At 43.5% G+C, this 27,325-nt stretch overlaps 1 protein-coding gene across 5 annotated transcripts in view; it reads right to left on the bottom strand.

Moving 5' to 3' along the window:
* The window catches only part of TSPAN4 (tetraspanin 4), a 726,272-nt gene that overhangs the window by 396,887 nt on the left and 302,060 nt on the right, over positions 1-27,325 (bottom strand). For 3 of the 5 annotated variants that reach the window (XM_075065079.1, XM_075065080.1, XM_032799249.2), the window contains 2 exons: positions 12,925-12,972; positions 7,794-7,936 (listed from right to left, as the gene is read on the bottom strand). In XM_075065079.1, the coding sequence (XP_074921180.1) occupies positions 7,794-7,815 (22 nt within the window). In that variant the 5' untranslated portion in view covers positions 7,816-7,936; positions 12,925-12,972. The remainder of the gene's footprint in view (positions 1-7,793; positions 7,937-12,924; positions 12,973-27,325) is intronic. The other 2 variants (XM_075065081.1, XM_075065082.1) reach the window with 1 other exon arrangement.

Here is a 27,325-nt window from a genome sequence, read left to right as displayed (position 1 = left end):
CCAGTTGATCAAGAAATTGCCTGTGATGCAATCACTAGACAGCAATGGTTTAGAAATAATAATTACAAAAAAGAAAAAATTAAAGACCCAAACCCACACACAACTGTTTCTTCCCCAAGCTTTAAAGTCTCAAAATAAAGAGGAAGAAATCCACAGATGTCATGCAGTAAGAATAATTACAGTGACTAGAGGATATTTTAATACATCAAACAGAGACAGGAGGGTGAATGGGCGAACTGACAAAAGCAATTAGTAATATCAGGTGCCTAATTTGAGACAACTAAAAGAGGGATCTGGATATTAGAAAATAATGACAGCCTGCCTTCTGAAAATCAAGCCTTTTTAAGGCATCGTGATTTGGGCACCCAAAAATAGTTAGTTGCTTTTGATAAATCTTGGCCTACATTTTTATGTAGAAAGGGACAGATATCATGAAACAACATATCTTTCTTACATGTCATTGTATAATATCCCACTGTTTTGAGACCAACATAAAGAAATAGGTAGAGAATTTGAGACTGGTTTACTAAATTTTAGTTTTTAATGTTCAATAAAAATTTCAACCCATGACAACATAATGCAAATGCCAAAACCCAGAAAGTTTTTCTCTTGTTTTCCTTTATTGTTTAAGATACATGGCAAAGCTGTGGGCTCCAGCTACAAAGGAGAGGTTGAGAGAAAAGATTTGACAGCTGCCCTAGTTCCCACAACTTTCTAACAGTGCTCAGAGGACACAGCATAGCCATTTCTCACAGGACTGAAAACAAAAGTGGAGAGGGGAAAAAATCCAAACAGGACAGATTCCAAAACAGGAGCTTTATTCCATGCTTAGCCCCCAAGTTAATTATTTTATAATCTCTCTGATTTTTGTCTGCACACAAATGTAAACACACACAAGTACCCATACACAGGCACTCATTTTCCCATGGTACAGATAGACTCAAGATTCAGTGCCCGCAACTAGTTGTCAGTGGTGCCCATCAAAAAGACACAAATATTGAAGTGACAAACATGAGAGAGAGAGACAGCGTGCATGCTATAATGGGGCAGATTTTTCAAACAGACTCTGGGATCCAGCTTCTGTATTGTGGGCATGATCTGTGCCCACAAAGGTACCACACTATTGAGCCCAATTCTGAAAGGTGCTGAGTACCCTCTAGTCTCATTCACTTCTTAGAGGCTTTGACTATTTGGAATTAGCCAAAGTTCAGCAGTCAGTGGCCAGGAACTGGTGTAGCTTGCACCTATGCAGACCTGCAGCGTAGAAAAAGAAAGTCGCAGTTTGCACTAGTTGAACTTTAGTTTCAAAAAAAGAGTGAGAGCAACCAGTGCAAACTGTGCCTTTTCTAGCCTATGCTCACGGCTTGCACTGAAGCAGGTACGCTGTGTGCTTGCCACCAACTGTTGAATCCCAAGGACAGATAAAACACACAGCACTTCTCAGGAGACACTTAAATTCTTTGCAAGATCCGGCTCATTGGTAATTAGTAGTGTTCTCTAATTTGTAACTACAAACCACTAGAGGTTTAACCATTAATAACTATTCTCGTAACATTATGGGCACAAATTGTTGTGTGCGCCAAAATGTTTGCCCCAGATTTTCATTAATGGACATGTGCGTGTGGAGTTGTCGCATATGAATATTTTTGTTTGGCTGAAAACATCTATAAAATTCCATGAAAAACAAAAACTTGGAAATCCTAGCATTAACGTCAAATCTGAGAAATCAACCTCCGGAAATTCCAGAAGCTTAGTTCAACACTCAACTCTAATACTGCTCCTGATGGGTTTGCCGGCAGTTCTGGTCTGTTGGTATCTGTGACAGAGTATAACCGCCCCCACTCCCTGTAGGCAAGAAGGGGTTAAAGAGCAGCTTTGGACGCAGTCAGCTCTACCCCACCACAACTGTGAGGCATGCCAGTCTTGGTGGAGGTGCCTTAAAGAAGTTGCTCAGTTCTAAAGGCCCAAGATAGATTTCTCACACTCAGCTCCCAAAGATGAAAATTGTAAAAAGCCAAGCTACCTTAAGTTAACTGTGAATATAGAATGGTAGGATCGATGACTGGAGGATCTGGGTAGGGCAGAGAAACTGGAGTTGCTCTTTATTTCTATTAATTTCCCTTTTTTTCCTTTATTACCTTGTGGATTGTGACTAGGAACTGGGCCCCAGGATAGAGTCCTGCTGAAAACAGGTGCCTCCTGAGGAGAAGGTGGACACATTGTAGTTAAGTCACTCAGGGAAGGAGCAAGATCTCTAGACAGATCCACCACAAGGGTCCCTGGGCTGAAACCCAGGGTAGAGGGAGGGACTGATTCCCTTACAGCCACACCGACAGGACTAGCCAGAAGACTCCAGATACAAGGGGCCAGAAAGACTATTGGACCTGGGACTATTGGGTGAAAACCCTGGTGTGATGCTGCCAAGACAGATGCGAGCTCTTGTCCACGCTGCAGCCATCAGCTAAGAACTGACCACCGTGTAGCAGGAGACCAGTTCAGGTCACCTTTATGTTAGTTTTGCTCAAAACAGGTATTAGTCTTATAAGGATGTATTTCATATTTAGACTCCGAGATGCTTGTAAGTTGCTGCATGTATTAATCTCATTTGTAATGTCTGTATTCTGTGCTAGAAGGAAACAGGAAAGTTCAGCTTTATAATTTTGAAAATGTTTGCTCTGAAGTTGTAAACTCAGGCATGGGAATCATCCCCCCCCCACACACACACATCCAGTAGGGCTATTAAAATCAGATGGGCCATCAAGGGTAATCAAAATACAAAGGATTGGTTAATGGCCCTATTGCACCAGGGAAATGCTACGTGTAAGGACGACCATACTGTAGGCTGAATGAAGGAAATAAAACAAAGCCACAGGAAAATTTTCAGTTTTTTTGGCTGTTTGAATTCTAAAAGGCCACAGTCTCTAAATTGAAGCCAGAGATCCCCAGCAGCTGACTCCTGGGTCTGCACTGAAAGACATTTTGAATTGACAGATCATTACAACTCTGTCGCTCTTGGGATTTAGATGGTCACTCATTTGCATTATATGTTTGCTTGATTTAACCTATAAATAACTCGTATTTTTTCCTAGTTAATAAACCTTTAAGTTAGTTTATTACAGGATTGGCCACAGGTATTGTCTTTGGTGTGAGATCTAAGATATAAATTTATCTGTGGTAAGCGACTGGTCTCTTGGGACTGGAAGCAACCTGAATATTTTGTGGTTTTTGGTATAAATGACCATTTATCACCAAGTTCAGCTTGCCTAAGCGGCAAGATAGACCGGAAAGCCTCAGGGGACTGTCTGTGACTCCACAGTAAGACTCTTATAGTGATCCAGGAGTTCACATTTGTTAATGGCTTGGTGAAATCCAATTACAGAACATTCCACTAGTTTGGGGTGTCTGCCCTGTTTTTGACAGTCTGCCATGAGGAAAGCACTCACCGTCATGAGCAACTCCAAACAGTATGATGCCTGCAGACCAAAGGTGGGCCTGGCTGGTGGGCCAAGCCAAAGGGAATGACCAGCAGACCTGGTCAGCTGGACTGTAGCGCAGTGGTTCTCAACCAGGGGTACATTCAACTCATCTAGATATTTGCCTAGTTTTGTAATAGGCTAATAAAAAGCACAAGAAAAGTCAGTACAAACTAAAATTTCATAGACAATGATTTGTTTATACTGCTCTATATACTGTACTCTGAAATGTAAGTACAATAGTTATATTCCAATTGATTTATTTTATAATTATATGGTAAAAATAAAAAAAAGTCAGCAATTTTTCAGTAGTGGTGTGCTGTGATACTTTTGTATTTTTATGTCTGATTTTATAAGTCTTTAAATGAAGTGAAACTTGGGGGTTCACAAGACAAATCAGACTCTTGAAAGGGGGTACAGTAGTCTGGAAAGGTTGAGAGCCACTGCTGTAGAGGACAAAGCCCTGCAATACCACACCTAACCACAAGGAGGGGCACCAATTGGTGAGTCCCTTTGTCATAGTATTATATATTTGTCAAAAAATGCAACATGCAATGAAAATTGGAATTTCTTGTACAAACTCTAATTTCTCTCTAAGCCCCATGTTCTTACCCAATTTGTTTCTGTCTCTCTCTTCTTCATCCCCTCTTTCTCAAACTACTCCCTTCCCTCCACCCCCATTCTTATTGTAAGTCTCCTGCATACAGAATTCATTCTTCTCTCTTTGCTTTGATTTGCTAATGTCATATTCAGTAAGGAAGATCTATTAGACTATCTGTTGGACACAATGTCACCTGTGTGGGAAGGGGAAGTAGTATATCTGGGTTCCATACAGCGGCTCCAGCTCCCAAGCAGCTAATGCTGGTGCCTCTAGGTCAGCTCCAGGGTTGCATGAGGGCAGCTCACCAGAACAGGAAGGAGGACAGGTAGGGAGAATAGTGCCCACAAATAGTTTGGCACTACGGGTAGCTGCCCACACTACCAAATGCCAGCCCTGTTCGAAATTTCTGGATGTGGTTAGGCCTCCTAATTTACTCACTCATTATGCCCATGCCATATCCATTGTAATGTCACCTGCAGAACTGAAGGATGGCACCTGGACCCCAAAATCGTTTATTGCTTCTGGGTCCTCCACCGGCAGCCTGTGGCCAGCTGTATGTCATGCTGCCTGCTTCTTAATGACTCCTTGTTCTTGTTAGGGTCCTCTGAGAGGCCCAGATCTCAAGGATCCTTCCTTAATCCTCCCACGGAGAATCCCCAAGTCAAAGTCGCAGAGTACTTCATTCCAGGCAGCACCTTGATTGCTAGTATGAAATGGAAATTCATATACATCTGTATTCATGGAGTTAAAATGGCAGAACCTTCCACCAAAAACATAAGTATAAAGAAACCATAGTTATTGAGAGAAATAAATCTCCTGTATTCCTACGCTATTGTAAAAATTCCCAGTCAGAGCCCTTAGTAGATAAGCTTGTAGGAACAGGAGGATTGTACACGACATCTACCAGACTGATGTATAATATATGGAGATATACCTATCTCATAGAACTGGAGGAGACCCCAAAAGGTCATCAAGTCCAGCCCCCTGCCTTCACTAGCAGGACCAAATACTGATTTTTGCCCCAGATCCCTAAGTGGCCCCCTCAAGGATTGAGCTCGCAACCCTGGCCTTAGCAGGCCAATGCTCAAACCACTGAGCTATCCCTCCCCCCACATAGCTGTTTAGTGTTTTAACTTTACTAAATGGAATTGCAATGCACACAGCACCACAACAAGATAAATCACCCTGACATCCCCAGCTTTTTTAATTACATTTTGAGCAGTGTATAAAAACAAAGCCACACAGCTTGTGTGAAAGAGCACTGGCATGTCTGCCTTATTACAAGGTTTATTTTTAAGACCATTCCCCTGGATAAGATATTTTTTAGCACCCCTCCACCCCCAAGTCCCTACAGAAAAGAGACAGAAACGGTTTTGTGTTTGAGAATCAGTCACCAGTTAGACAAATACCAATAAAATATGGCAGTTTATGGCTGATAGTTCTTGCGTGCGTGTGCCTCTGCCCACTGCCCCCTCATCTGTCAAACTCCAGCTGTCTGCAACACAATGGATTGGGGGGAGGGGGGGTTCAAAAGTACCTAAGCAATTTAGGTATCTAAATCCTATTGATTTGGGAGCTTTAGAAAATCTCACTGTGAATGGTTGGTGAAATAAATACCCACCTAATTGTCCTGTCTGGATGCACTCTGATCTCCTTTTGAAAAGGCATTTACCAGGCTTCACTAAACAGTGTGAGCTGTAATCTGCACAGAGGACCCGGGATTCAGCAAGGTGCCTAAGTATGTGCCTAATTTTAAACATGTGAGTAGGTCCACTTTATGCATGTGTTTAGTACCTTACTGAATAAGGGCAGGAGACGGAGGCCTTTCCATTCATGTCTTACATAGCTAGTGAATGCTATTCTTCATTTTTCTCTAAAAATAAAACAAGGAGTTCCCAAAGAGACAACGGAGGATATTTCATGCTACCATGACTGACTGCTAATGGAGATTCTTCTCTAGAACCAGTGGCAGAGCATCTTCTCTGATAGTAGGAAGGAGTTAAACACAAACAATATCAGGGATTATTTGAGGCCCTATATATGCAGAGCACCATGTACCCTCAGCAACACACTGAGTTCTATATTCAGGTCACATAGATCATAAAGCCACAATGGCATCAGTACAGCTCTTAGTTCAAAGCTGAACAGTGCCCCACCCAGACAGCTTTGTAAACACTTCTCTGTCTGGAACATGAAAGCTGAAAAGGGAAACAATAGTCTCCTAGGCCAGTAAGAAGCAATGAGAATTTGCACAACTCTTATCTGACCCTCCAGTTCTGAAGCACTTAAGGGACTANTCACTGTGAATGGTTGGTGAAATAAATACCCACCTAATTGTCCTGTCTGGATGCACTCTGATCTCCTTTTGAAAAGGCATTTACCAGGCTTCACTAAACAGTGTGAGCTGTAATCTGCACAGAGGACCCGGGATTCAGCAAGGTGCCTAAGTATGTGCCTAATTTTAAACATGTGAGTAGGTCCACTTTATGCATGTGTTTAGTACCTTACTGAATAAGGGCAGGAGACGGAGGCCTTTCCATTCATGTCTTACATAGCTAGTGAATGCTATTCTTCATTTTTCTCTAAAAATAAAACAAGGAGTTCCCAAAGAGACAACGGAGGATATTTCATGCTACCATGACTGACTGCTAATGGAGATTCTTCTCTAGAACCAGTGGCAGAGCATCTTCTCTGATAGTAGGAAGGAGTTAAACACAAACAATATCAGGGATTATTTGAGGCCCTATATATGCAGAGCACCATGTACCCTCAGCAACACACTGAGTTCTATATTCAGGTCACATAGATCATAAAGCCACAATGGCATCAGTACAGCTCTTAGTTCAAAGCTGAACAGTGCCCCACCCAGACAGCTTTGTAAACACTTCTCTGTCTGGAACATGAAAGCTGAAAAGGGAAACAATAGTCTCCTAGGCCAGTAAGAAGCAATGAGAATTTGCACAACTCTTATCTGACCCTCCAGTTCTGAAGCACTTAAGGGACTATTCAAAGCGTGACAAGGAACTTACATCGGCTTTGTTAGTTAGGTGAGACAGAAGGAGTAAAGTCCACAATTAATGAAAGCTTGTGGCATTCAATAATAACGTTTCTGCTAGTAAACCAAAGCAAAACCTTCCAGCGGGGTGTACCCTAGATGAATCACCTTAGACTTTTGTCATCCAGAATAAAAAAAATCCTGTACATTTCCTCAAATGATATTCTTCCATTGTTTTCATAAGGGTTAGTATATATTCATAAGTGGTGGAACTAAGGTCCTGGGGGTGCAGCAGCACCCCTGGGCTTCAAGTGGTTTCCATCATGTACAAGGTTTACAGTTTTGTTCAATGTCTTTCAGCATCTTCACAATAAAAATTGTTCCAGCGCCACTGTATGTATTTTAACAGCCCTTAGGTTGATTGTAATCTCTTAAAGAGGCAGACTAGTGTTTGGCCTCTCTTCGTCATTTGGGATTAGGCCATGTGTGACTCATTCCTTGTAAATGCTGTATTATTTTTAATACCAATAATTTGCATGAATGCTACCATAAATTCAGAGAGCCAGATGGCCAGCAGATGTAAATTAGCATAGCTCCATTCACTTCAATAAAATTACACCACTTTACACCTGCTGAGCATCTGGTTCATATATTTTTAAGGCTGAAGGGACCATTATGATAATCTAGTCTGACATCTTGTATAGCAATGTCCAAAGAACCTTACCTTGTAATTCCTGCATGTGCATGGATGAATGAAAACTTTCTTCCCTATTGCTGTCACTTTTAAAGCCTCCCAGTCAAGGTTTTACATTAACCTTTTACAACACTCCGATCCCGTACATCACATAAACCCAATGTATTGGAAAACTGTAAAGTCACAGTTATTCTGGTTAACATTATATACTTGACAGCTCCATTTTCATTACATTTTTGGCAACACAGAAAGCTTTTTACTCCCCATTTAACAGCCATTTTTGTAGAGGCCACCATTACTATTAATATTACAGCATCAGTGGTTCTGGCTGCATTTTAATCAGAGCTGGTCTCTTGAGACTCCTCCAAAGAGGCAGGAGAATCACCTGTGTGTGCCACCAGTTTGTTAGCACACCATTTTATACGTGGGAGGAATAAGGAGATAAATGGGACACCCATATGCACCCATAAATGCAGCTCAAGCCTAAGACTTCCTACTGTTATAGACACATGGTGGGTGAGGTAATAGCTTTTATGGGACCAAACTCTGTTGGTGAGAGAGACAAGATTTTGAGCTACACAGAGCTCTTCTTCGGGTCTGGAAAATGTACTCAGAGTATCACAGCTAAATACACGATCAAACAGATTGCATATACCTCAACCACCTTGTTTTTCTAATATTCTGGGACTGACACAGCTACACCACCACTGCATACTTCCTATGGTTGCCACTTATTTCATAGCTTCCATCTCTAGAGAAGTGGGTATGACATTCCAGGGTGCAATTCAGACCAGTGAGAGGCTGTATCACCCCTGCCCTGCAAACTTGTGTGCTTCACAATGCTTTGCTGCTGTAGCTCCCACCTAGCCACTCACAGACTGGTCACACCCTTAGTGTCTGTGTTTAGCTGTTGCATGCAGCCGCACAGACACACTCTGGCTTCCACCAGCCATCATTACCACTTGCAGGTAACACACTCCCAGACCCAGATTTTCCATCAAAAGGTATGTTCTGCAGTGTCCAGCCCTCTTCTGGACAGTCCAGATATATTAGGGTTATTGCCCCTCAAAGGGGATCAATATACAACAGTTTGGTACCTTAAATGGAGTTGCCCACACAGTTCACAACACTGGATTGGTTTTGATTAAAGAATAAAATAAGTTTATTTAACAACAAGGAGATAGGTTTTAAGTGAGCACAAGTATAAGGCATTAAAGTCAGAAATGGTTGCAAAAGAAATAAAGATAAAACGCTTTCTAGTACTAAAACTTAAACAAACTAGACTTGGTTCAAGGTGAAGTCCCTTACCACATGTTCCCAGTAACACCGCTGACCAAACTCTCAGGTCAAGACGTGCTCTCAAATCCAACCGCTGTTTCTTTTTGTCTTCTTTGGTGAAAGAGAGAGAGATGGATAGGAAGAGGTAACGAAGTGTTTTGCCCTGCACTTTTATCATTCATTCACCCTTTCAAATGCATTTTCCTGAGGATTACCCCTAAGTAAAGTTCATTTCCCCTGTGAGGATGGAGACAAGAAGTCCAGTGGTGAAAGAGGTTCCATGCTGTTGTTTGTTAAGGCCTGGTCTACACTACGCATTTATACCGACTTCAGCAGCGTTAAACCGATTTAACGCTGTACCCGTCCACACAACGAGGCCCTTTATATCAATATAAAGGGCTCTTTAAACCAGTTTCTGTACTCCTCCCCAACGAGAGGAGTAGCGCTAAAATCGGTATTACCATATCGGATTAGGGTTAGTGTGGCCGCAAATCGACGGTATTGGCCTCCGGGCGGTATCCCACAGTGCACCATTGTGACCACTCTGGAAAGCAATCTGAACTCGGATGCACTGGCCAGGTAGACAGGAAAAGCCCCGCAAACTTTTGAATTTCATTTCCTGTTTGCCCAGCGTGGAGCTCTGATCAGCACAGGTGGCGATGCAGTCCCAAATCCAAAAAGAGCTCCAGCATGGACCGTACGGAGATACTGGATCTGATCGCTGTATGGGGAGACAAATCTGTTCTATCAGAGCTCCGTTACAGAAGACGAAATGCCAAAGCATTTGAAAAAAATCTCCAGGCTATGATACAGAGTCCACAGCACAGTGCTGCGTGACAAGCGTAACGGAAAGCCAAAGAATCAAATGGACGCTCATGGAGGAAGGGAGGGGGTACTGAGGACTCCAGCTATCCCACAGTCCCAGCAGTCTCCGAAAAGTATTTGCATTCTTGGCTGAGCTCCCAATGCCTGTAGGGTCAAACACATTGTCCGGTGGTTCAGGGTATAGTCGTCAATTACTCCCCCCCCCCCCCCACGTGAAAGAAAAGGGAAAAAATCGTTTCTTGACTTTTTTTCAATGTCACCCTATGTCTACTGAATGCTGCTGGTAGACGCGATGCTGCAGCAGTGAAGAGCAGTATCCTCTCCTCTCTTCCCTCCCCGGTGGCAGATGGTACAATATGCTGATAGCCGTGCTCAGCCCGTCATCATCATCCCGTGCTCCTGGCTGGCCTCAGGTGAGGCTGCCAGCCGGGGGCGCCTGGGTAAAAATAGGAATGACTCCCAGTCATTCCCAGTAGATGGTACAGAACGGCTGGTAACCGTCCTCATCATAGCAACTGGGGGCTGAGCTCCATCAGCCCCCCTTTCATGTGTAAAGAAAAGATTCTGTACTGCCTGGACTATCATAGCAGTTGCTGGGCTCCTCTCCCCACACACCGCTTAATGTCCTGCCTGGACTATCATAGCAGCTGGAGGCTGCCTCCCCCTCATTTTATCTCACTAACAAGTCAGTGTTTCTTATTCCTGCATTCTTTATTACTTCATCACACAAATGGGGGGGACACTGCCACGGTAGCCCAGGAAGGTTGGGGGAGGAGGGAAGCAACGGGTGGGGTTGTTGCAGGGGCACCCCTAGAATGGCATGCAGCTCATCATTTCTGCGGGATCTGACATGGAGCAGCTGTGCTCTCTGGTTCTCTGATACACTGGTTCTCTAGTACACTTGCCCCATATTCTAGGCAGGACTGACTCTATTTTTAGATACCATAAAAAGGAGGAATGACTCAGGGAGTCATTCCCATTTTTGCCTTTGCGCCCCTAGCCGACCTCAGCCAGGGGCACCCACGATAGCAGCAGATGGTACAGAACGACAGATAGCCGTCATCTCATTGCCAATTTACAATGGCAGCAGACGGTACAGAACGACTGATAACAGTCTCTGCTATCATGCAAAAGCAAATGAATGCTGCTGTGTAGCACAGCACTATCGCCTCTGTCAGCAGCATCCAGTACACATACGGTGATACGGTGACAGTAAAAAAAAAAGCTGAACAGGCTCCATGGTTGCCGTGCTATGGCGTCTGCCAGACCAATCCAGGGAAAAAGGGAACGAAATGATTGTCTGCCGTTGCTTTCCCGGAGGAGTGACGACATTTACCCAGAACCACCCGCGACAATGATTTTTGCCCCATCAGGCACTGGTATCTCAACCCAGAATTCCAAGGGGCAGGGGAGACTGCAGGAACTATGGGATAGCTACGGAATACTCGGACCATGGACGCACACCACCGAATTAATGTGCTTAGTGTGGCCATGTGTACTCAACTTTATACAATCTGTTTTACAAAACCGGTTTATGTAAAATCGGAATAATCCCGTAGTGCAGACATACCCTAAGATGCAGATCTGTTTGTTTCTGCCCTTTTCTTGCTGAAGAATAGCCATTTGATAGGTGATTGCCCATCAACTTCAATGACACCTGGCTTGAGGCATCAGCTTGTCCTTTGTCTATGAGAAACTGGTTTACCCAGACTTGTCTTGTAAACACATTTCAGACCTAAATTTAGTTTATGTTTATAACTTTACATATAATGTTGCCACATACATTTCACTGTGATATTATTGACCGATGAGTTATTAGTTTTCAAATGATACCTCACAAGGCATATTTTGTACAAAGATAATAACAATAGTGTGTAGGATGTGAATACAGGGATGCATTCAGTCACAGTGGATAAACCGAAAGGCGGAAAATAGAGCAACTTTTGATTTAGGCATCAGACCCTTTTGCTTTAGTGACTAACCTTGACAGAGTCCCTACAGGGTCCCTACTAAAGAGAACCTTGAAATGATATTGCAGTCTTGTGCTACAGAACTTACTGACAGCTGCCACTCAGCTTCTGATAACCTACAGCAAACGCTTCAGTGAATTCCTACCTGAACTGGAAAGACAAACTGTTGTATTGGGAGCCTAGGCTTGAGGAGAGGCTTTGAGCTTTTGCACATGGGGTTTGTGGAAGAAGTTAATGCCAGAGCTGATGCTTCTAGTCTCCCAACGCAAGTGTCTTAAATCATGGTAAGTGGCCAACATCTCCGATGTGAAGTGTGTGAGAAGGTATTAAGTAACCAAAAAGGAAATGTACCCAAGGAAAGATGTAGGAAAGTTACCCAGTACAGTTGGAGACATTCTCGCTCTGTCTTAGCCAGAAATCATTCAGTTTTATATTTGAAGTAAGATAATCATAATTTTGTTCTAACTTGCCTCAGTTTGTTCCATAGCTCCCTTTCTTATGCTCCTCCTATAGTTCTATATAGTAGCTTAACAGCAACACTACTCTTAGTGCTTTAGTTCTAGTCAATAGTGTTCTGGTACCTGCAGTATTGTGAAACCTCAACAGTGTGTGCATTTATTGAGGTTATTGATTTTCATTGGTCTCTCCCAATATAATGTACAAATGTACAAACAGTACAGTCTGTTTCTCCTGTCATGTATGTTGGCAATGTGACAGCTTTGTGTTCCTGTAATCAGGATAGCTCAACCACTGCATCTTTTGCAGACAGCTATTCATTGGACAGTCATGGCTAGTGCACAGATTTCTTTTTAACAGTTATGAATTCCTGATGAATTTAAACAATCCACTTATGCTCTGGTAAGGGACTAGATTCCATGGTACTTGCAGTTCCTAGTATGTGGGAGATGCACACTTTCAGATGCCATGTTACCCCTTTAAATGCCTTACAAGGCAGCCTTTACATCACACTGGTCTACCACAATATACACAGTGCATTACCTCAGACCAGTGCTGAGGAGAAAAGCAGTTCTAAAAACAAGACAGAAACTAGAGAGAATACTCCACCAATGAAGAGAGAAAACACTCACTTTTACTTCTGTTGCTTGTTTAGGTCTTATGATGTTTCCCAGGAAAACCTGTTGGGGTGGGGAAGAGAGGAAAAAAATTATCCAAAATCTGAAGTTAAAACATCAGAAAGCTGTGAAAGCGCAGAAATCAATACATATGCCAGATAAGAAAAGCATGCCCAGGAAGTAACTGCAAACTCCACAGATGTGAAAGAAATATCACTTCAAGACTATTTAACCCATATAGGCCCAGATACTACAAAGGAATACATGTGTTTAACTTTATTTACAAAGTCAATGGGACTTGAGCATATTGTGACAGTTTGGGGGCTATATCTAAGTGTGTTATATTTCAGCCTCCATTTTGAGGGCAACCATGATTATGTCCTTCACTATATACTATAACTGCCATGTTGAATTGCATCAGCACTCTTGTGTTAGGGAGCCTGGGGCCTATGTGTCTGACCCTGAAGGAGAGAGAGTCATCAAAAGGCCATCAGTCCGTTGAACAGCCTTCCCTGTTGGGACAACAGGGGTTGGTCTACAGGTAGAGAGACTGATTTTCAGTGACACACTGCCAACAATCCTTTTCTCATGGGCTGGATCATGGAAAATCCCAGCACAAGAAGAGAAGCAGGAAAAGGCATAACAGACTGCTTTTAAAAAGACCCGCTCTTCAGCAAGGGAGACACCCCATCACCAACATAAACTATCCTGGGAATCAGTGACTCCGGAAAAGACTTGTGGCATGGTAGATAATCAATTGAAAATGATGTCTCAGTGCAGTACTGTGGCCAAAAGGGCTAAAGCAATCTTTGGATGTATAAACAGGGGATTGTCAGATAGATAGCAGCAAGAGTGATATTAACTCTGTATCTGGCACTGGCGTACCTGCTACTGGAATTCTGTGTCCAGTTCTGGTGTTCACAACTCAAGAAGGATGTTGAAAAATTGGAGAGGGTTCAGGAAAAAGCCCAGAGACTGAAAATAAGGCACACATTTTTAACAGGGAGGGCAATTAACTGAGAGACCAACTTGCCAAGTCTGTGGTAGATTCCCTATCACTGGCAATCTTAAAATTGAGGATTGGATGTTTTTCTAAAACAGATGCTCTACTTCAAACAGGAATTAATTCAGGGAAGTTATATGACCTGTGTTATATAGGAAGTCAGACTGGATGATAACAATGGGCCCTCTTGGCCTTATGCTCTATGGATCACCAAAACCAGAAGACTGAGCAGGAGGGGGGACCTAAGCCTCCTAAAATATACTGACTACACCCCAAAAGGCCATCCGGGGTGGCGTGGACATTGCATGAGGAACCTGCATTGAGATGTTCATTCCACAGATCTGTGAACCTCTCTTGCTCTGTATGAGTTAAGTGTGTGTTTTTAAGAAATACCAAGCAAAGCCTGCACTTCCTTGCTTTACATGGTGGTCCCTGATGGACGCAACTGGAGAAACTAGAGGCACTGCGGCAGGTCACTTTCCCACTGATAGAGAAAATGGTGTCTTACAGGCAGGGTATTTTTTAGTGTAATTTATTTACAGAGATCTTTCAAAACTGCCTGGGAGATTCAGGCACTCAATTCATATCAATGTCCAAATCTCCTAGGCAGCTTTCAGAATCCCACCCAAAACGTACACAAATCCGATTTATCTTAAACAGAGGTCAAAACGGCACATAGGTTATTCCCTCAGTTAAGACACCACCATCCTGCTACCAAAAAACAGCTCTCTTGATTGCCAGCCAGTATAGAACATCCTGCTGTCTTTTAATCAGTAGCCACTTTAGAACACACTGTCCCCTTCTGCTGCCCTGGCCACTGGGTGACCTGCTGGTCCAAAGTGCCTGTATTACAAGAACATCTCTGTCCAAATATTATTATTATTATTAATACCAGAACTGCAAACAGCCTACTATTACCTGCCTGTGCGATATATTTAGCAATGCTAAATCAGTGGTATTGGAAGGAGAAAGGATTTTTTGTCAAATACAGTAGAGACCAATACAATAAATTACTTTTTTCATGAGATGACCTCAGGGAAAAGATCAAATATAACTTAGGAGTAATATAGCAGTGGTGTCATGCAGCCCCATGAATAGAGAGGCCACCCAGAATTGACTGTGCCGCCAGCAGAAGATTAATAACTCTGAGCCTTCTTCATTCATCACCCTGAATCCATTCATTTTCACATCCACATACCATAAAGAAAGAACTCAAATCCACCTGTTTGCTAGCGTAAAAATAACTGTATTGATTAAATATTAATTGGGTATTAACTACTTTTCATAGTTTGTTTTCATTATTCTGTTTTTATTCTTTTATTCTTTTCAAATACGTGAGAGCAAAAGACATTTCCTTATCAGCTTTGACCTTTTATACTTGGCAAAGAATCTTTTTTTTTTATAGCAGATATTTTCTATTAACTACAGTGTCTTTAAACTGTTGCTGCCTAAACAGAGGACACTGTTTTATTCTTAATTTCTTGGCAACTATAGTGAGTTTTAAAAATCAATAGCAAAAAAATATATTTAAAAATTGAGATCTTTTTCCCCCTATCAGATTCTACCCCCTAGAGCTGAGGGAAGGGCAAGTTTTGGACTTGTGCTACTTGACAGACTTGAAGGTGTCACTTTAAAGAACACTAAGGAGCGTGATTTGTGTGCAGAGTTAGTGTACTGCCCTTTTATCTCTAGCAGCCTGGATTCAAATTACTGTCTTTGGTCACAAGATTACAGTTCCATTGAAATGTTCTTCCATTGCTGCAATAATTTTGACTTACTAAAAAAAGAGATTGCCAAAGGCCTATAGAGGTGTAGTAAGATCTCATCTTTGGATTTAGAATTCAAAACTCAATATACTCCCAAACATTTGCAAACAGTATTGAGCAAGGACAAAACGCTAGGTACTATAACCATCAACTATGAGCTCTTTACAGGTTGGTGGTAGAGGATAAAAAATGAGAGTAGGCAGGATTATGTCTGATACTTCTGAAAAATTCCCCTTGTTTTCCAGCTCATCAGTGAAGAAAGCACCTTCCAAGATGTGGAGCTGCAGTTGCATTGATGTGCCCAAAAGATGCGGTTACAGGCTACTTCACATTACAAATCTGCATTTAAAAAGTATTTGCATAGTTATTTATTAAATATTGTTATTTAGTAGATGTATTGTGATGGTGTCTAGCGGCCCCAATCCAGGCCCCACTCTTGCTTGGACAAGTAATAAAAAAGAGTGGATGGGATTATTATAGTCACTGCTTACTTGCATTGCCTATCCCCTACGTTTTCTTATCAAATATTGGGACCATATTGTGTCAGGTGCTGTACACGCAAACCAGTATAATAAGAGACAGTTCCTGCCCCACAGAGTTTACGGTCAAGAGGCGGATACTGTTACCAGATTTGCCCATTACTTTTTGCAGTACACTCATTAGGGTTGCTCTTCGGGGAGGAGAGTTCTGTAATTCTATCAATGTACTGTTTACGTCACTTGTGTTCTCATATGGAGCTCTACTTCTCCCTTCTGCAAGTTCCCTCCCAATGGAGCTATCGTGTAGGGCCTAGGTTCCCCAGGGCTGGGTTCTTCCAGCCCCAGAATTAGACGAACACATGCACACATTAACAGAGCACATCTGAGAGGACCAGGTTAATCAACATTCCCAAGCTCACAATGCAATTAGGTAGCTTCAGTATTTTGGATACCAGTAAAGGATTTATTACTAGAATTAGTCTGATTACTACTTAGCTAGGTATGTGCAGGTTCATTAACATCTGGAGCAGAGATCCCCCATCAGGCAGTGCTTTCCTGGTCCCAGAGTTCAGTGCGGTTTTTGCCCTGGAATCTCTGTTCTCCATTCTGTATGCTAGTAGAGATGCCTCTCTGTCCCATCTCCAATGCAAATGAGGCTAGGGGAGTTTCCTTAATCCTGTCACCCTTGTCCAGAGGGGTTTAGGTGTGTCTTCCACTGCCTTTTCATTGCTTTTTGAAAGTCTTTCTTCTGATCAGCTTTGGTTCAAGCAGAGGCAGGGTGGAGGGAGAAGGTCTTCTGTGAGTCAGACAGGCTGGGCACTGCGCCCTGGTTCCCCAAGAATACAGAGGTGATAGATAGGTAACAATACAGTGATTGTAATTACTAAACAGTTGATCATAAATAGTTTTGACAGCCACAAACATTAAAAGCCATAAGTCAGCCACCCCACCCCATTCCCACCACAGAATCAGTCTTAAAAACCATGGGATTGTTTTTTAAAAGAATAAATTTGGGTCTATTTTTATTTGCCTCTGGGTTTCTGAGCCTTTAGGGGTCACTTGGATCCCCTTTTCAAACTTTTCTCTGCAACCATAAAGGTTAGAAATGTACATTTTAATAAAAGTTGAAATTCTCATGTAATCATTTAAACTTCATGAGATGGGGCTTTAAGTAACTTATTCAATATTGCAAGACTTGCAATGAAAGCATGAAAGTTGGCAATACTCCATAATTGATCCATGAAGGGCAACTGACATGTATCTTATGAACACACTGCATTCTCATGGATTTTGGTAGAGAGATAAACCCTCTTCACACGTTAGGGTAACTATCCCAGCTGGATACACCTAAATATATAAATTATCATTGTCTGAATATTCATAATCTCATGAAATCTGCTATGAGGCCACTATAGGAAGAAACTATAAGCTTTCTCTAAGCCAGATTTTCCAGGAGCGCAGGAGAAACAAGCTCAGACATGCTTTCATAACACATATTGGAGACAATACTCTGTGAAACCAACACTAAATGGGACAAGAGAGACAAACCCTGTTGAGAGAAGTGACCAGATGTTTTGGGAGACCAGAGGACACTGCTCTTCCTAGGCAGCCTGCTATGAACCGGGATGTAGGGAAAGGACCAAGGAAAAGGCAGAAGTGGATTTGCATGTGAAATTACAGCTACCACCAATTAACCTTTGTCACTTGACCCATAGTCGTACTATTCCCCAACAGGCACCCACAAGATCATAGAGTAAATAATTTTCTTTGTTCTTTTCTTCTCTTCCTTAAATAAACAGCACATTGTGTAACCTGTAGCTGTAATTTGGATTTGTGCCTTAATAGCTGAAGGAACATGTGCTGCCTGTGATTCGGAGATGATTATACAGGCTCTATTTTCTGAAGAGAAAAAAAAATCCACCAATTTAGGCAAGCCAAGGTCACAGAAAGAGGGCATGGGAGAAACCACAAAGAACTGTAAGGGACCCTTACAGGCACAGAGGTACACTCTGACCTCAGCCACTGGGGATACAGAAACCAGCTGCATCAGTATTAAAAAATAGAGGCATTCTCACACAGAAAGTCGTGTTGTTACAACAGAAGAGTTTTGGCTTCAATCCACAACCAAAAGGAAGTTCAGAGTTAGGGTTTTAAATCTGTGTCTAGGGACTGTCAATGATATGGTCCCTGAATCAGGAGACTCTCAGGGTTTAGGAGGTCATCAGCATCCCTCGATGGAATTATGTAGCATTACATTAAATAGTGGATTATCTATTCTTACTTTTGTCTAATTTACGAAAGCCTCACTAAATAAGGAATTCTCTGAACCACATCCTGCAAATTTTCATAAATTAGGGAGCTAAGATCCAATCCTGGCTGACGGTTTTGTTACATGGAGATGCTACAGAGTTTTCAGGATAGTTGATTTTTACCACACTGACTTTGCAGATATCAGAGCTAAAACCTGGAAAGGGCAGGCTGAGCGATGTGGGGGATGAGAAGTCTATTCCTCCTTCTCAGCGGGCAGAAATTCCCCAAGCATCCCCTTTGTTAGTTCAGGGCTCTCTTATTGTAAATCAGTTTTCATCCAGAGGGACGTGAGAGACAGAAAACACCCATGAGAGAAGGAATGGATGTGTTTCTGAAATGGCTTTTCACTCAACCCCAGCAATATGGAAATGAAAGATAAGGACTTCCAACACCCAGGGGCTAAGGAGTACATTGTACGCTGAACACGTGTTCACACAAGCACAGGCAGTGCCTAACTCTCATTAATGCTAATGGGAGTTGAGCATGCACAAAAAGGAAGACAACAGAGCCACTGTTTTCACACTAGCTTGTAGGGGAAGGAAGCACATGTTGTTTAATTTTCCTCCAACACCTTCAGGGAGAGTCCATTACCGTGTTCACTAGGAGAAAATGAAATGGAACAGAAACAGATGCCAATTAGCTGAAACCATTCACATTACAACATCATTCAATAAGTCCCTATCTGTATCTGCATTAATTCATGCCTCAGCTTGTCCATATGAATAAGGCAAGCTGATTACATTAGCAGGCAGCAAGATCTATGGCTAAATAACTGTAAAATCATAAACAAAATGACAAAAACGAAAAACAAGTAATAAAACTTGAAACAAAGACAGTACAAGGAGGCTCTGACTGTGAATGATCAAGAGTATATGTCCTCGGGGACACAGAGCAAGACAGGAATGAATGCCTCCTAAGACAGGAATGCATGCCTCAGCTACCAGAAAGGGATGGAATAGCTCCCAGCTGGGTTAGTGCTATGTGGCATTCACAGCAGTTCAGAATGCTGTGTGATATTTGATGGATGACATCAGCAATGCAGTCCTCTAACTCCTCTTCAACCCCAATGTTCATGTGTATATTTCCACTATTCATTCCTTCTACCATTATAACTGCCTTCTAAATGTACCAGGAACTACACATAGATTTTCTCAAAATGGACCAACCATAAGACAAACTCACAGAGCAAAACTCTCAATTGGTATAAAGCAGTGCAGCTCCACTGAAGTCAACAGAGCTACACTGATTCACGCTAGCTGAGAATCTGACTCATGGCACTGATCAAATCACTTAAAGATGCCGAGGCAGACAGGTTATCTGTAAAACAGGGATTGTATTACGTACTTACCTGTTAGAGGTACATGGAGGGCTCATTAACTAATGACTGCATCATAATACTTTGAAAATGTAAAGGTGCTATATACTATAAGACTTTGACTTTGATTATTATCACTGTTGCATTCAGCCACTTTAGATTATTTTTAATACTGCAGCTTTTTACTGAAGTCACATCCATACATCTTATGCAAATCAGCCCAACAATACACATTTCTAAGATACTGCTTAAGCCGACACAAGGAACGCAGTGTGGACATGTTAAAGTGATTTAATTACTGTGATGGCTGTACGTCGAGGTAACTTAAGTCAACTTAATTTTGTCGTGTAAACTTGCCCTAAAAGCCAGATGGAGATCACACCAGAACACAGTAGAAGTGACACAGAATGGTATTAAACTAAGAACTTCTTTATGAGGTTTAAAAAGGAATGGTGATGGTATTAAATTAGCATATATAGGCTTCTCAGATTACATGGGTTTTCAAGAAGGCTTTGAATTTAGGAGAGTCCTGCTTTTCACCCTGGAATACGGAGGTTGTTTTATGACTAGGGGGCAGTATAAGGAAAATCAGAGAAGAAAAAGATAAGCAGCTAGGCTAGCATCATCAGAACAGCAAAGGGAGTAATATGGAAGTGATAAGAAGCAAAAGCAGAGATGCAGGTTTTATAAACATTGTCTATAGATGTGTTCACGTGATTTGCAACTCAGTTATAATTATTTTGTAGAGAAAACAGAGGAAACGTGATTGCTCCAAAGAATTTACAAGTCGTGGCCCTGATTCTGTGAATGCTTAATATTATGCACTGTGGGTGAAATACTGACCTCTCTCCCCTCACATTGATGGGATTTTTGCCACTGACTTCAGTGGGGCCAGGACCCTGAAAGTCAATGGAACTATTCACACCATGAAAAAAGTTTAGCATGTAACTAAGGCCAGGGCTACATGAGAAAATATTTTATGAAAAATATGAGGCTGTTATGGAAAAAATTAATGCATCAATTATGTACTCTGCAAAAGAGAGGACAAATAGATACTCTGATATTTGGTAACTATTTATTCAATATGCAGACAAAATACATTCACCTTCAAAAACCCCAGCACATCCATCCTATTATTTTTTAAAATATTTATACATATTTAGCAGACCACACATATCAGAGATTTCACTCACTAGAAACGACATGTCATGGGTAGAGAAAAGATGCTCATTCTGTAACATGGAACACCCTATTAAATGGAGAGATCTGATGACTACATTACTGTTTAATGTTTCTCTACACAAAAAACAAGAATCATTACAACAGCAAGCTTATCTCTGATATTTACATGGCAAGGATTTGTAAACTTGTTAAAACTTCGTAAATAAATAAATAGTTTAAAAGAAGAATGTTTTTTCTAGTATAGCAATACAGGCAAATTCTCCTAACATAGATGCACTTTATACTGACAAAAAATATGCTTTTGCCGATACAGCTTATACCGGTTCAGTGAGCAAAATACGCTATCTGGGCAAAAGCACTTCTAGGGCCAGGATTTCAAACAAAATACTCAAAATCTGAGCATGTTTGCATATTGTGGGAAATTCAAAGTTGGTCTAGTTTTCACAAAATGTTCATGTAAAATAGAAATACCACTGAGTGAAATTATTTTTGCTTCAAAACCATAAAAATATCTTTCTAGGTTTGCTCGGTCAAATAACTATTCATCTGAAATTTCAGTGATGCTGAAATTGGCAAAACGAAGTCTCACTAAAGATTCTGTCAAATCTTTTCTACAATTTTGCATTGCCTTACTTTAACAAACCCATGTCTTCAGAGGTGAAAAGTTAGTGTATTGGTCTACTATGCCTGACAGTCTCCAGAGTTGGATTTCAGTTAAACCAACTGTATATTCTAAAAAATATTTTAAACAATTTCTACTTCAAAAAGTCACTATCCAAAAATGCTACCTACTGAAAAGATTAGTTCTCTGTATGAATTTATGATCATATCTGCTGCCTTTACTTACTTAAAATAAGTAAGTTTTTATTACTTACTCGCAGTAACCTTATTAGCATCAGTACAGCTACAGGAGAGTAACTTGGATTCTATTACTTACATCTTGCATCTAATCAACAGAACCATTAATTAAGCTCTAATTGCAGAATCTTTATCGTTGGTGATGCTTCAGACAGAAAGAGCCCAACCTGACACTCCGATTGCAGGTTAAGTTTGCCAGGTAACATAGGAATCATAGGCCTCATTCTGCACTACATTACACTTCTTTTACATCAACATAACACAACGGAGTTACGCTGGCATACAATTGGTATAACATGGTATCAGGCCCAATATCTTTTTTCACTGGGAAAACCAAGCAATCATCAAAAAAAAATATGGTACGCAGGATGTCACTGTTACAGAGTCAGTTTGCAAATTAGAGCCCCATTATTTTAAGCATTTCCTCTGTCTAAACTAATCTCCATAATGCTACTCCTCACTGAAGCATGTAAACCAAGAATAGTGGTCGCACTTGGGAGAAACGAGTTCCAGTATATGTATGGGAGCGGGAGAAGGATACTGTGTAGAATTGCAAAACATAATGGTGAAATCAAAAGCATTGCTGGTGCATTTTTCAAAGCAGCAGAAATCTAAGATTTCTGGAAGTGAGACACATAATGTAACTAAATGTGGATCAGCTTCTACTAAGAAGATCTCAGGAAACAGATGATGATAGTGCACCAGCAGCATTTGATCATTTTATGAATGCAGAACATGAGTAGCAAAGTATGTGCATATTTTTGTAGCATTGCTTTCTAGGGCGTGGTTACATTCTTTGTTCTCAGATATTGATATTATTCCCACAGGAAAACTTTGTTTAATGTTCATTAAGTTTGCTCTGTTCTGCTTAAATCACATTTTCCTTAGACTGTTGAAAGCTAGCAAATACCTAATTAAGGTCAACAAACAGGTTTCTGTTTCTCTACCCATGTAGCAATCATGTAAAACTTATCAACTCTTGCCTATTACTGTCCTCCTTCCACAATTCATTGTTAATACCCAGGGCCCAGAAAACTAGTACGCAGTCTGACCTCTGACATACATAGAAGGACACACCATGATATAAAAAGCAGGAAATAAATGAACAATAGTACTCTGCATTTATATGGCACCGTTTCATCCCCGCAACTCTCAGACATTCATTATGCCCCAAAAAACTCTGTACTCATTTTAGAGGCATAAATGGATTGGGATTTGCCGCCCTGTAGAGATGCACATCGAGGAAGAATCATGCGGCTGGAATTTGTACTTTCACACCATCAGACTTCAGCTGATTCCATCAATCTTTTGGAGCGGGAACTGGGTTTACTTATCTGTGAGTTTATGTATCTAGTGGTTGACAGAACTAGCTTCTTGCTTGGGGCACATAGCAAGAGCGGCTCCAGGCACCAGTACAGCAAGTGCGTTGCCATGGGAGGCGGCAAGCTGCTGGGGGCAGCCTGCCAGTCACTGTGAGTGGCAGCAGGCGTGCATCGTGGCGCAACTGCGGGAAAAGTCCGCAGGTTTTGGCGGTGCAATTCAGCGGCGGGATGGGATGGCGAGAAGCAACTGGTGGACCTCCGCAGGCATGCCACCGAAATCCGCATGACCAAGGCAGACCACCGCGCAGAGCGCGCCGCGAAAAGCTGCCTACCTGTCATGCTTGGAGCAAAAAACAGGCCACCCCAATCTCAGATCTGTTGTAACTAAAGAGAAACGAGCTCTATTTCACTGAACCTTTCAAGTTGCAGCAAAGTAAGCACCACTGAATTTTACGTTTCATCAGAGCCTTGAATGTCCACCCTAACAGTTGTGGACTGAATACTCTCCTCTAGAAAGCACTGCCAGGGATAGAGTCCCTGACCATTCAGAACCAGACAAGTCCAAATCAAAAGCTAATCTGCATTCATAAAATGTATATTCGAAACCACAATATTCTCTCTTACAAACACAACACACACACATCCTCCTCCCTTTCTTGTTTAGTGATTGTGACAGCAGGAGAAATTATATACTCAACTTCCACTCCTTCCTGCTTCTACATTTTTCCATACACGCTAGTTCCCACTGACATGGGATAAGAACAGAAGTTCTTTTCTCCGCCCCCTGAAACTAGCGATCCCACCAATGCATAATAGGGTCTCAACATTTGAAATGGCACAGGGAAACCTCACCAGCACACTATGTCACTGCAATTTTATTGTTTAAATTCTTGCCTTTTTACCGGTTACACAAGCCAGAGAGAGAAAGCAATTTAGATTTTTAAAGTGAGAGTAGATTATCCAGATTGTAACAACAGGACATCTGACACTCCCTAGCCAGTTGGAGAGTCTATTCCACACACTCTCTCTCTTTCCTCCCCTCACAGGCCCAGTGTTGCAGTTGCTCATGGCTGACACCCAGGCTCTTGCAAGCACTATCTTGCAGCGCCCGTGGCAGTGCTGCCCTGGATACAAGCAGCCTGCTTCCTAACAGCTGCCTGCAGCTGCTTTCCCTTGGGGACTGTGCGAGAATGGTACCCAGAGCCTGCAACAGCATCCCCCGGCTGGCGGTTGATTAGTAGGGGAGCTGCTGGTACAGATGGGACAAGGCAGGGCAGGGCATGGAGTTTTGGTGCCTAGGCAAATTCCACCTTGTCCCTCCTCCCCGTGTCACTGGCCTAGGCGCCCCCTGCGGCAGCTCTCCACCCCCCACCCTCTGCCCTGAGGCACTCCTCCCACCCCAGCTCACCCCTTGCCTCCGGCGGCATCTGCCACCGAGCCACCCCAAGCACTGCCGTCGCTGCTTCACTTCTCCTGCCTCCCAGGTTTGTTGAGCCTAAGCTGATTGGTGCTGCAAGCCTGAGGAGCAGGAGAACATGAAGTACTCACCCCTGCCTTCGCCTCCTCCCCGAGCATGCATGGCTGCTCACTTCCTCTGTCCAAAAGCCTTGCTGGAGGCCCGCGAGAAGTGAAGCAGCCATGGCGTGCTTGGGGAAGGTGGGAGGGGTGAGCCTGTGCCGATATTATGTGATCAAGGTAGTGGAGGGAAGTTCCCCTCTACTGCCATGCTGCCGCCCCCCCCCCCAACTTACTTGCATCTCTTGGCAGGATGCGGCCTCCCCGCCCCCTGCCCCCCAGCCCCCCAGCTCCCCTCTGGTCTAAATGCCGCTGAAGGCGGTGACCGGAGGCGGCAAAGATCCAGCCATCGCGTCGCTGCCGAAGAAAATGGCGCCCCCCAAATTCCCAGCACCACTAGGCGACCCAGCCTAAGTGTCGCCTAAATGGTTGCACCGGCCCTGAGAATGAGACACCTGTGCGTCCTGCTTTAAAGCACCAAGATTTCCCCGTCAGGGAAATGAGAGCGTTGTTTTTTTCTGGGACAGACTGTCAATTAGGCTGAAGTCTCCTTGGCCATAAAGGTGCTGATGAACCAGCCACACTGGCAGAGCTGTGTGGAGTTCCCCAAGGAGCCACAGCCCAATGTAACCTGAGGTAAATAAAGCACATTCCCCATCCTCAGTGACACACAGCTCCCCTCCAGGCTTTCCTTCACCTTCTTCGTTTTCTTCTCTCATTCCATCTCCCCTGCTTCTCTTTCATGTCTGTTCTGTTTTGGGCCCCTCTCAAATTCTCTCCCTGAGTTCCTCCTTGCGTGGTTTTAAAGACAAGCAGCCTTCCCTTGTGCTGTGGGGGCCTCCCCTTGCCATTGACGGTCCCTCTGCTATCCTGTTTTCCCCCTCATCCTTTTGGGTCTCAGCTGGCATCTCCCTCTCTTTCCACTCAGTGATTTTCCTCATTGCTCCCCCTCCCACCACTTGGGCAGTTGCTCCCTTACCCTCCCTATTAGCTGTTTTGTTCTCTCCCTCACTCCATCCCCCTCCTTAAGGCCAGACAATTGTTACGCCAGGTGACACCACAGTTGCTGTTCCCTAACCACAGTCTCTTCCCTCTCAAGCCCGGGGATGGCTCTCTCCTCATGCCCTCTGGCACCCAAAAGGGGCAGGGAGAGATGGGGACACACACAGCCCCCATTCACACAGCATGCTGGGGAGCAACAAGAGGCACAGAACCTGATAGGCACAATTCAGACCTTTGGAGGTGTCTCCTTACTCCAGTTTTCAAGGACGTCAGAGCCTTCCCAAAAGCGAGGGGCTGTCCAACCCAAGGCCCCTGCCTCCAGTCAAACCAGAATGGGAGCAGGGAGCCCGGCCCCAACCTGGGGTGGGGGGGACTAAAAGCAGCCCCCTGCTTAGGTCCTTACCCCCTGGGGGCTCAGCCTAGGGCAGGTGGAGAGGCCTCAGAGCTGCAGCCCGGTCATGATAAGAGTTGCACAGGCACCTATGGGGAGCAGGAGCAGGGGATCCACCACCTGCCCATGGTACAGGGGGCCTGCCAAGAGCAGCCCTTAGCCCCTGTCCCCACCCCCCCGTCCAGGGCAGGTGGAGGGTCTGCGCCATGGCTCCCCACAGCTGCCTGCATGGCTCTTACCATGGCCACGCTGTGGCTCCAAGGCCCCCGCCCCCCAGGTGGAGCTGGGTCGGGGAGAGCTGTGTGGACAGCTTGGTGAGCCGGCGTGGAGTCACACACCCTCCACCTGCCCTGGGCTGGGTGGGGAGTCCAGAGGGTAGGGACATGGGCCGGGGGCTGCTCTCAGTCACCCTCCACTCCCCGCACCACAGGCAGGTGGAGGGTCCACGGGGCTCACACAACTGCCTAGACTCCCCGGCCAGGCCCCATGCTGGCCTGGCCATGGGAAAGGGGCCTCAGTGGGAAAAGGAAGGGAAGGGGCAGGGGTCTGCCCCAGAGAAAAGTGGACAGGCCAGGAGCCACTGCCAGTTTTTTCTCCATGCTCCTTTCCCCGCTCCCTCCTCAGCTTCAGCATTCTCTCTCGTTGTTTATCCCTCTTTCTAAGGCCTGGTCTACACTACGAGTTTAGGTCAAATTGAGCAGCGTTAAATCGAATTAACCCTGCACCCGTCCACACAATGAAGCCATTTACTTTGACATAAATGGCTCTTACAATCGATTTCTGTACTCCTCCCCAATGAGGAGAGTAGCACTGAAATCAACATTGCTGGTTCGAATTAGGGTTAGTGTGGATGCAATTTGACGATATTGGCCTCCGGGGGCTATCCCACAGTGCACCATTGTGACCGCTCTGGACAGCAATCTGAACTCGGATGCACTGGCCAAGTAGATAGGAAAAGCCCCGAGAACTTTTGAATTTCATTTCCTGTTTGCCCAGCATGGAGAGCTGATCAGCACAGGTAACCATGCAGTCCGAGAATCGAAAAAGAGCTCCAGTATGGACCGTACGGATCTGATCGCTGTATGGGGAGACAATTATGTGCTATCAGAACTACGTTCCCAAGATGAAATGCCAAAACATTTGAAAAAATCTCCAAGGGCATGATGGAGAAAGGCCACAATAGGGACTCACTACAGTGCCGTGTGAAAGTTAAGGAGCTCAGACAAGCCTACCAGAAAACCAAAGAAGCAAACAGACGCTCCAGGGCACAGTC

Source organism: Chelonoidis abingdonii, chromosome 4 (assembly GCF_003597395.2).
Source record: "Chelonoidis abingdonii isolate Lonesome George chromosome 4, CheloAbing_2.0, whole genome shotgun sequence".
NCBI lineage: Eukaryota > Metazoa > Chordata > Testudines > Testudinidae > Chelonoidis > Chelonoidis abingdonii.
This window is presented reverse-complemented; position numbering and strand designations above follow the sequence as displayed.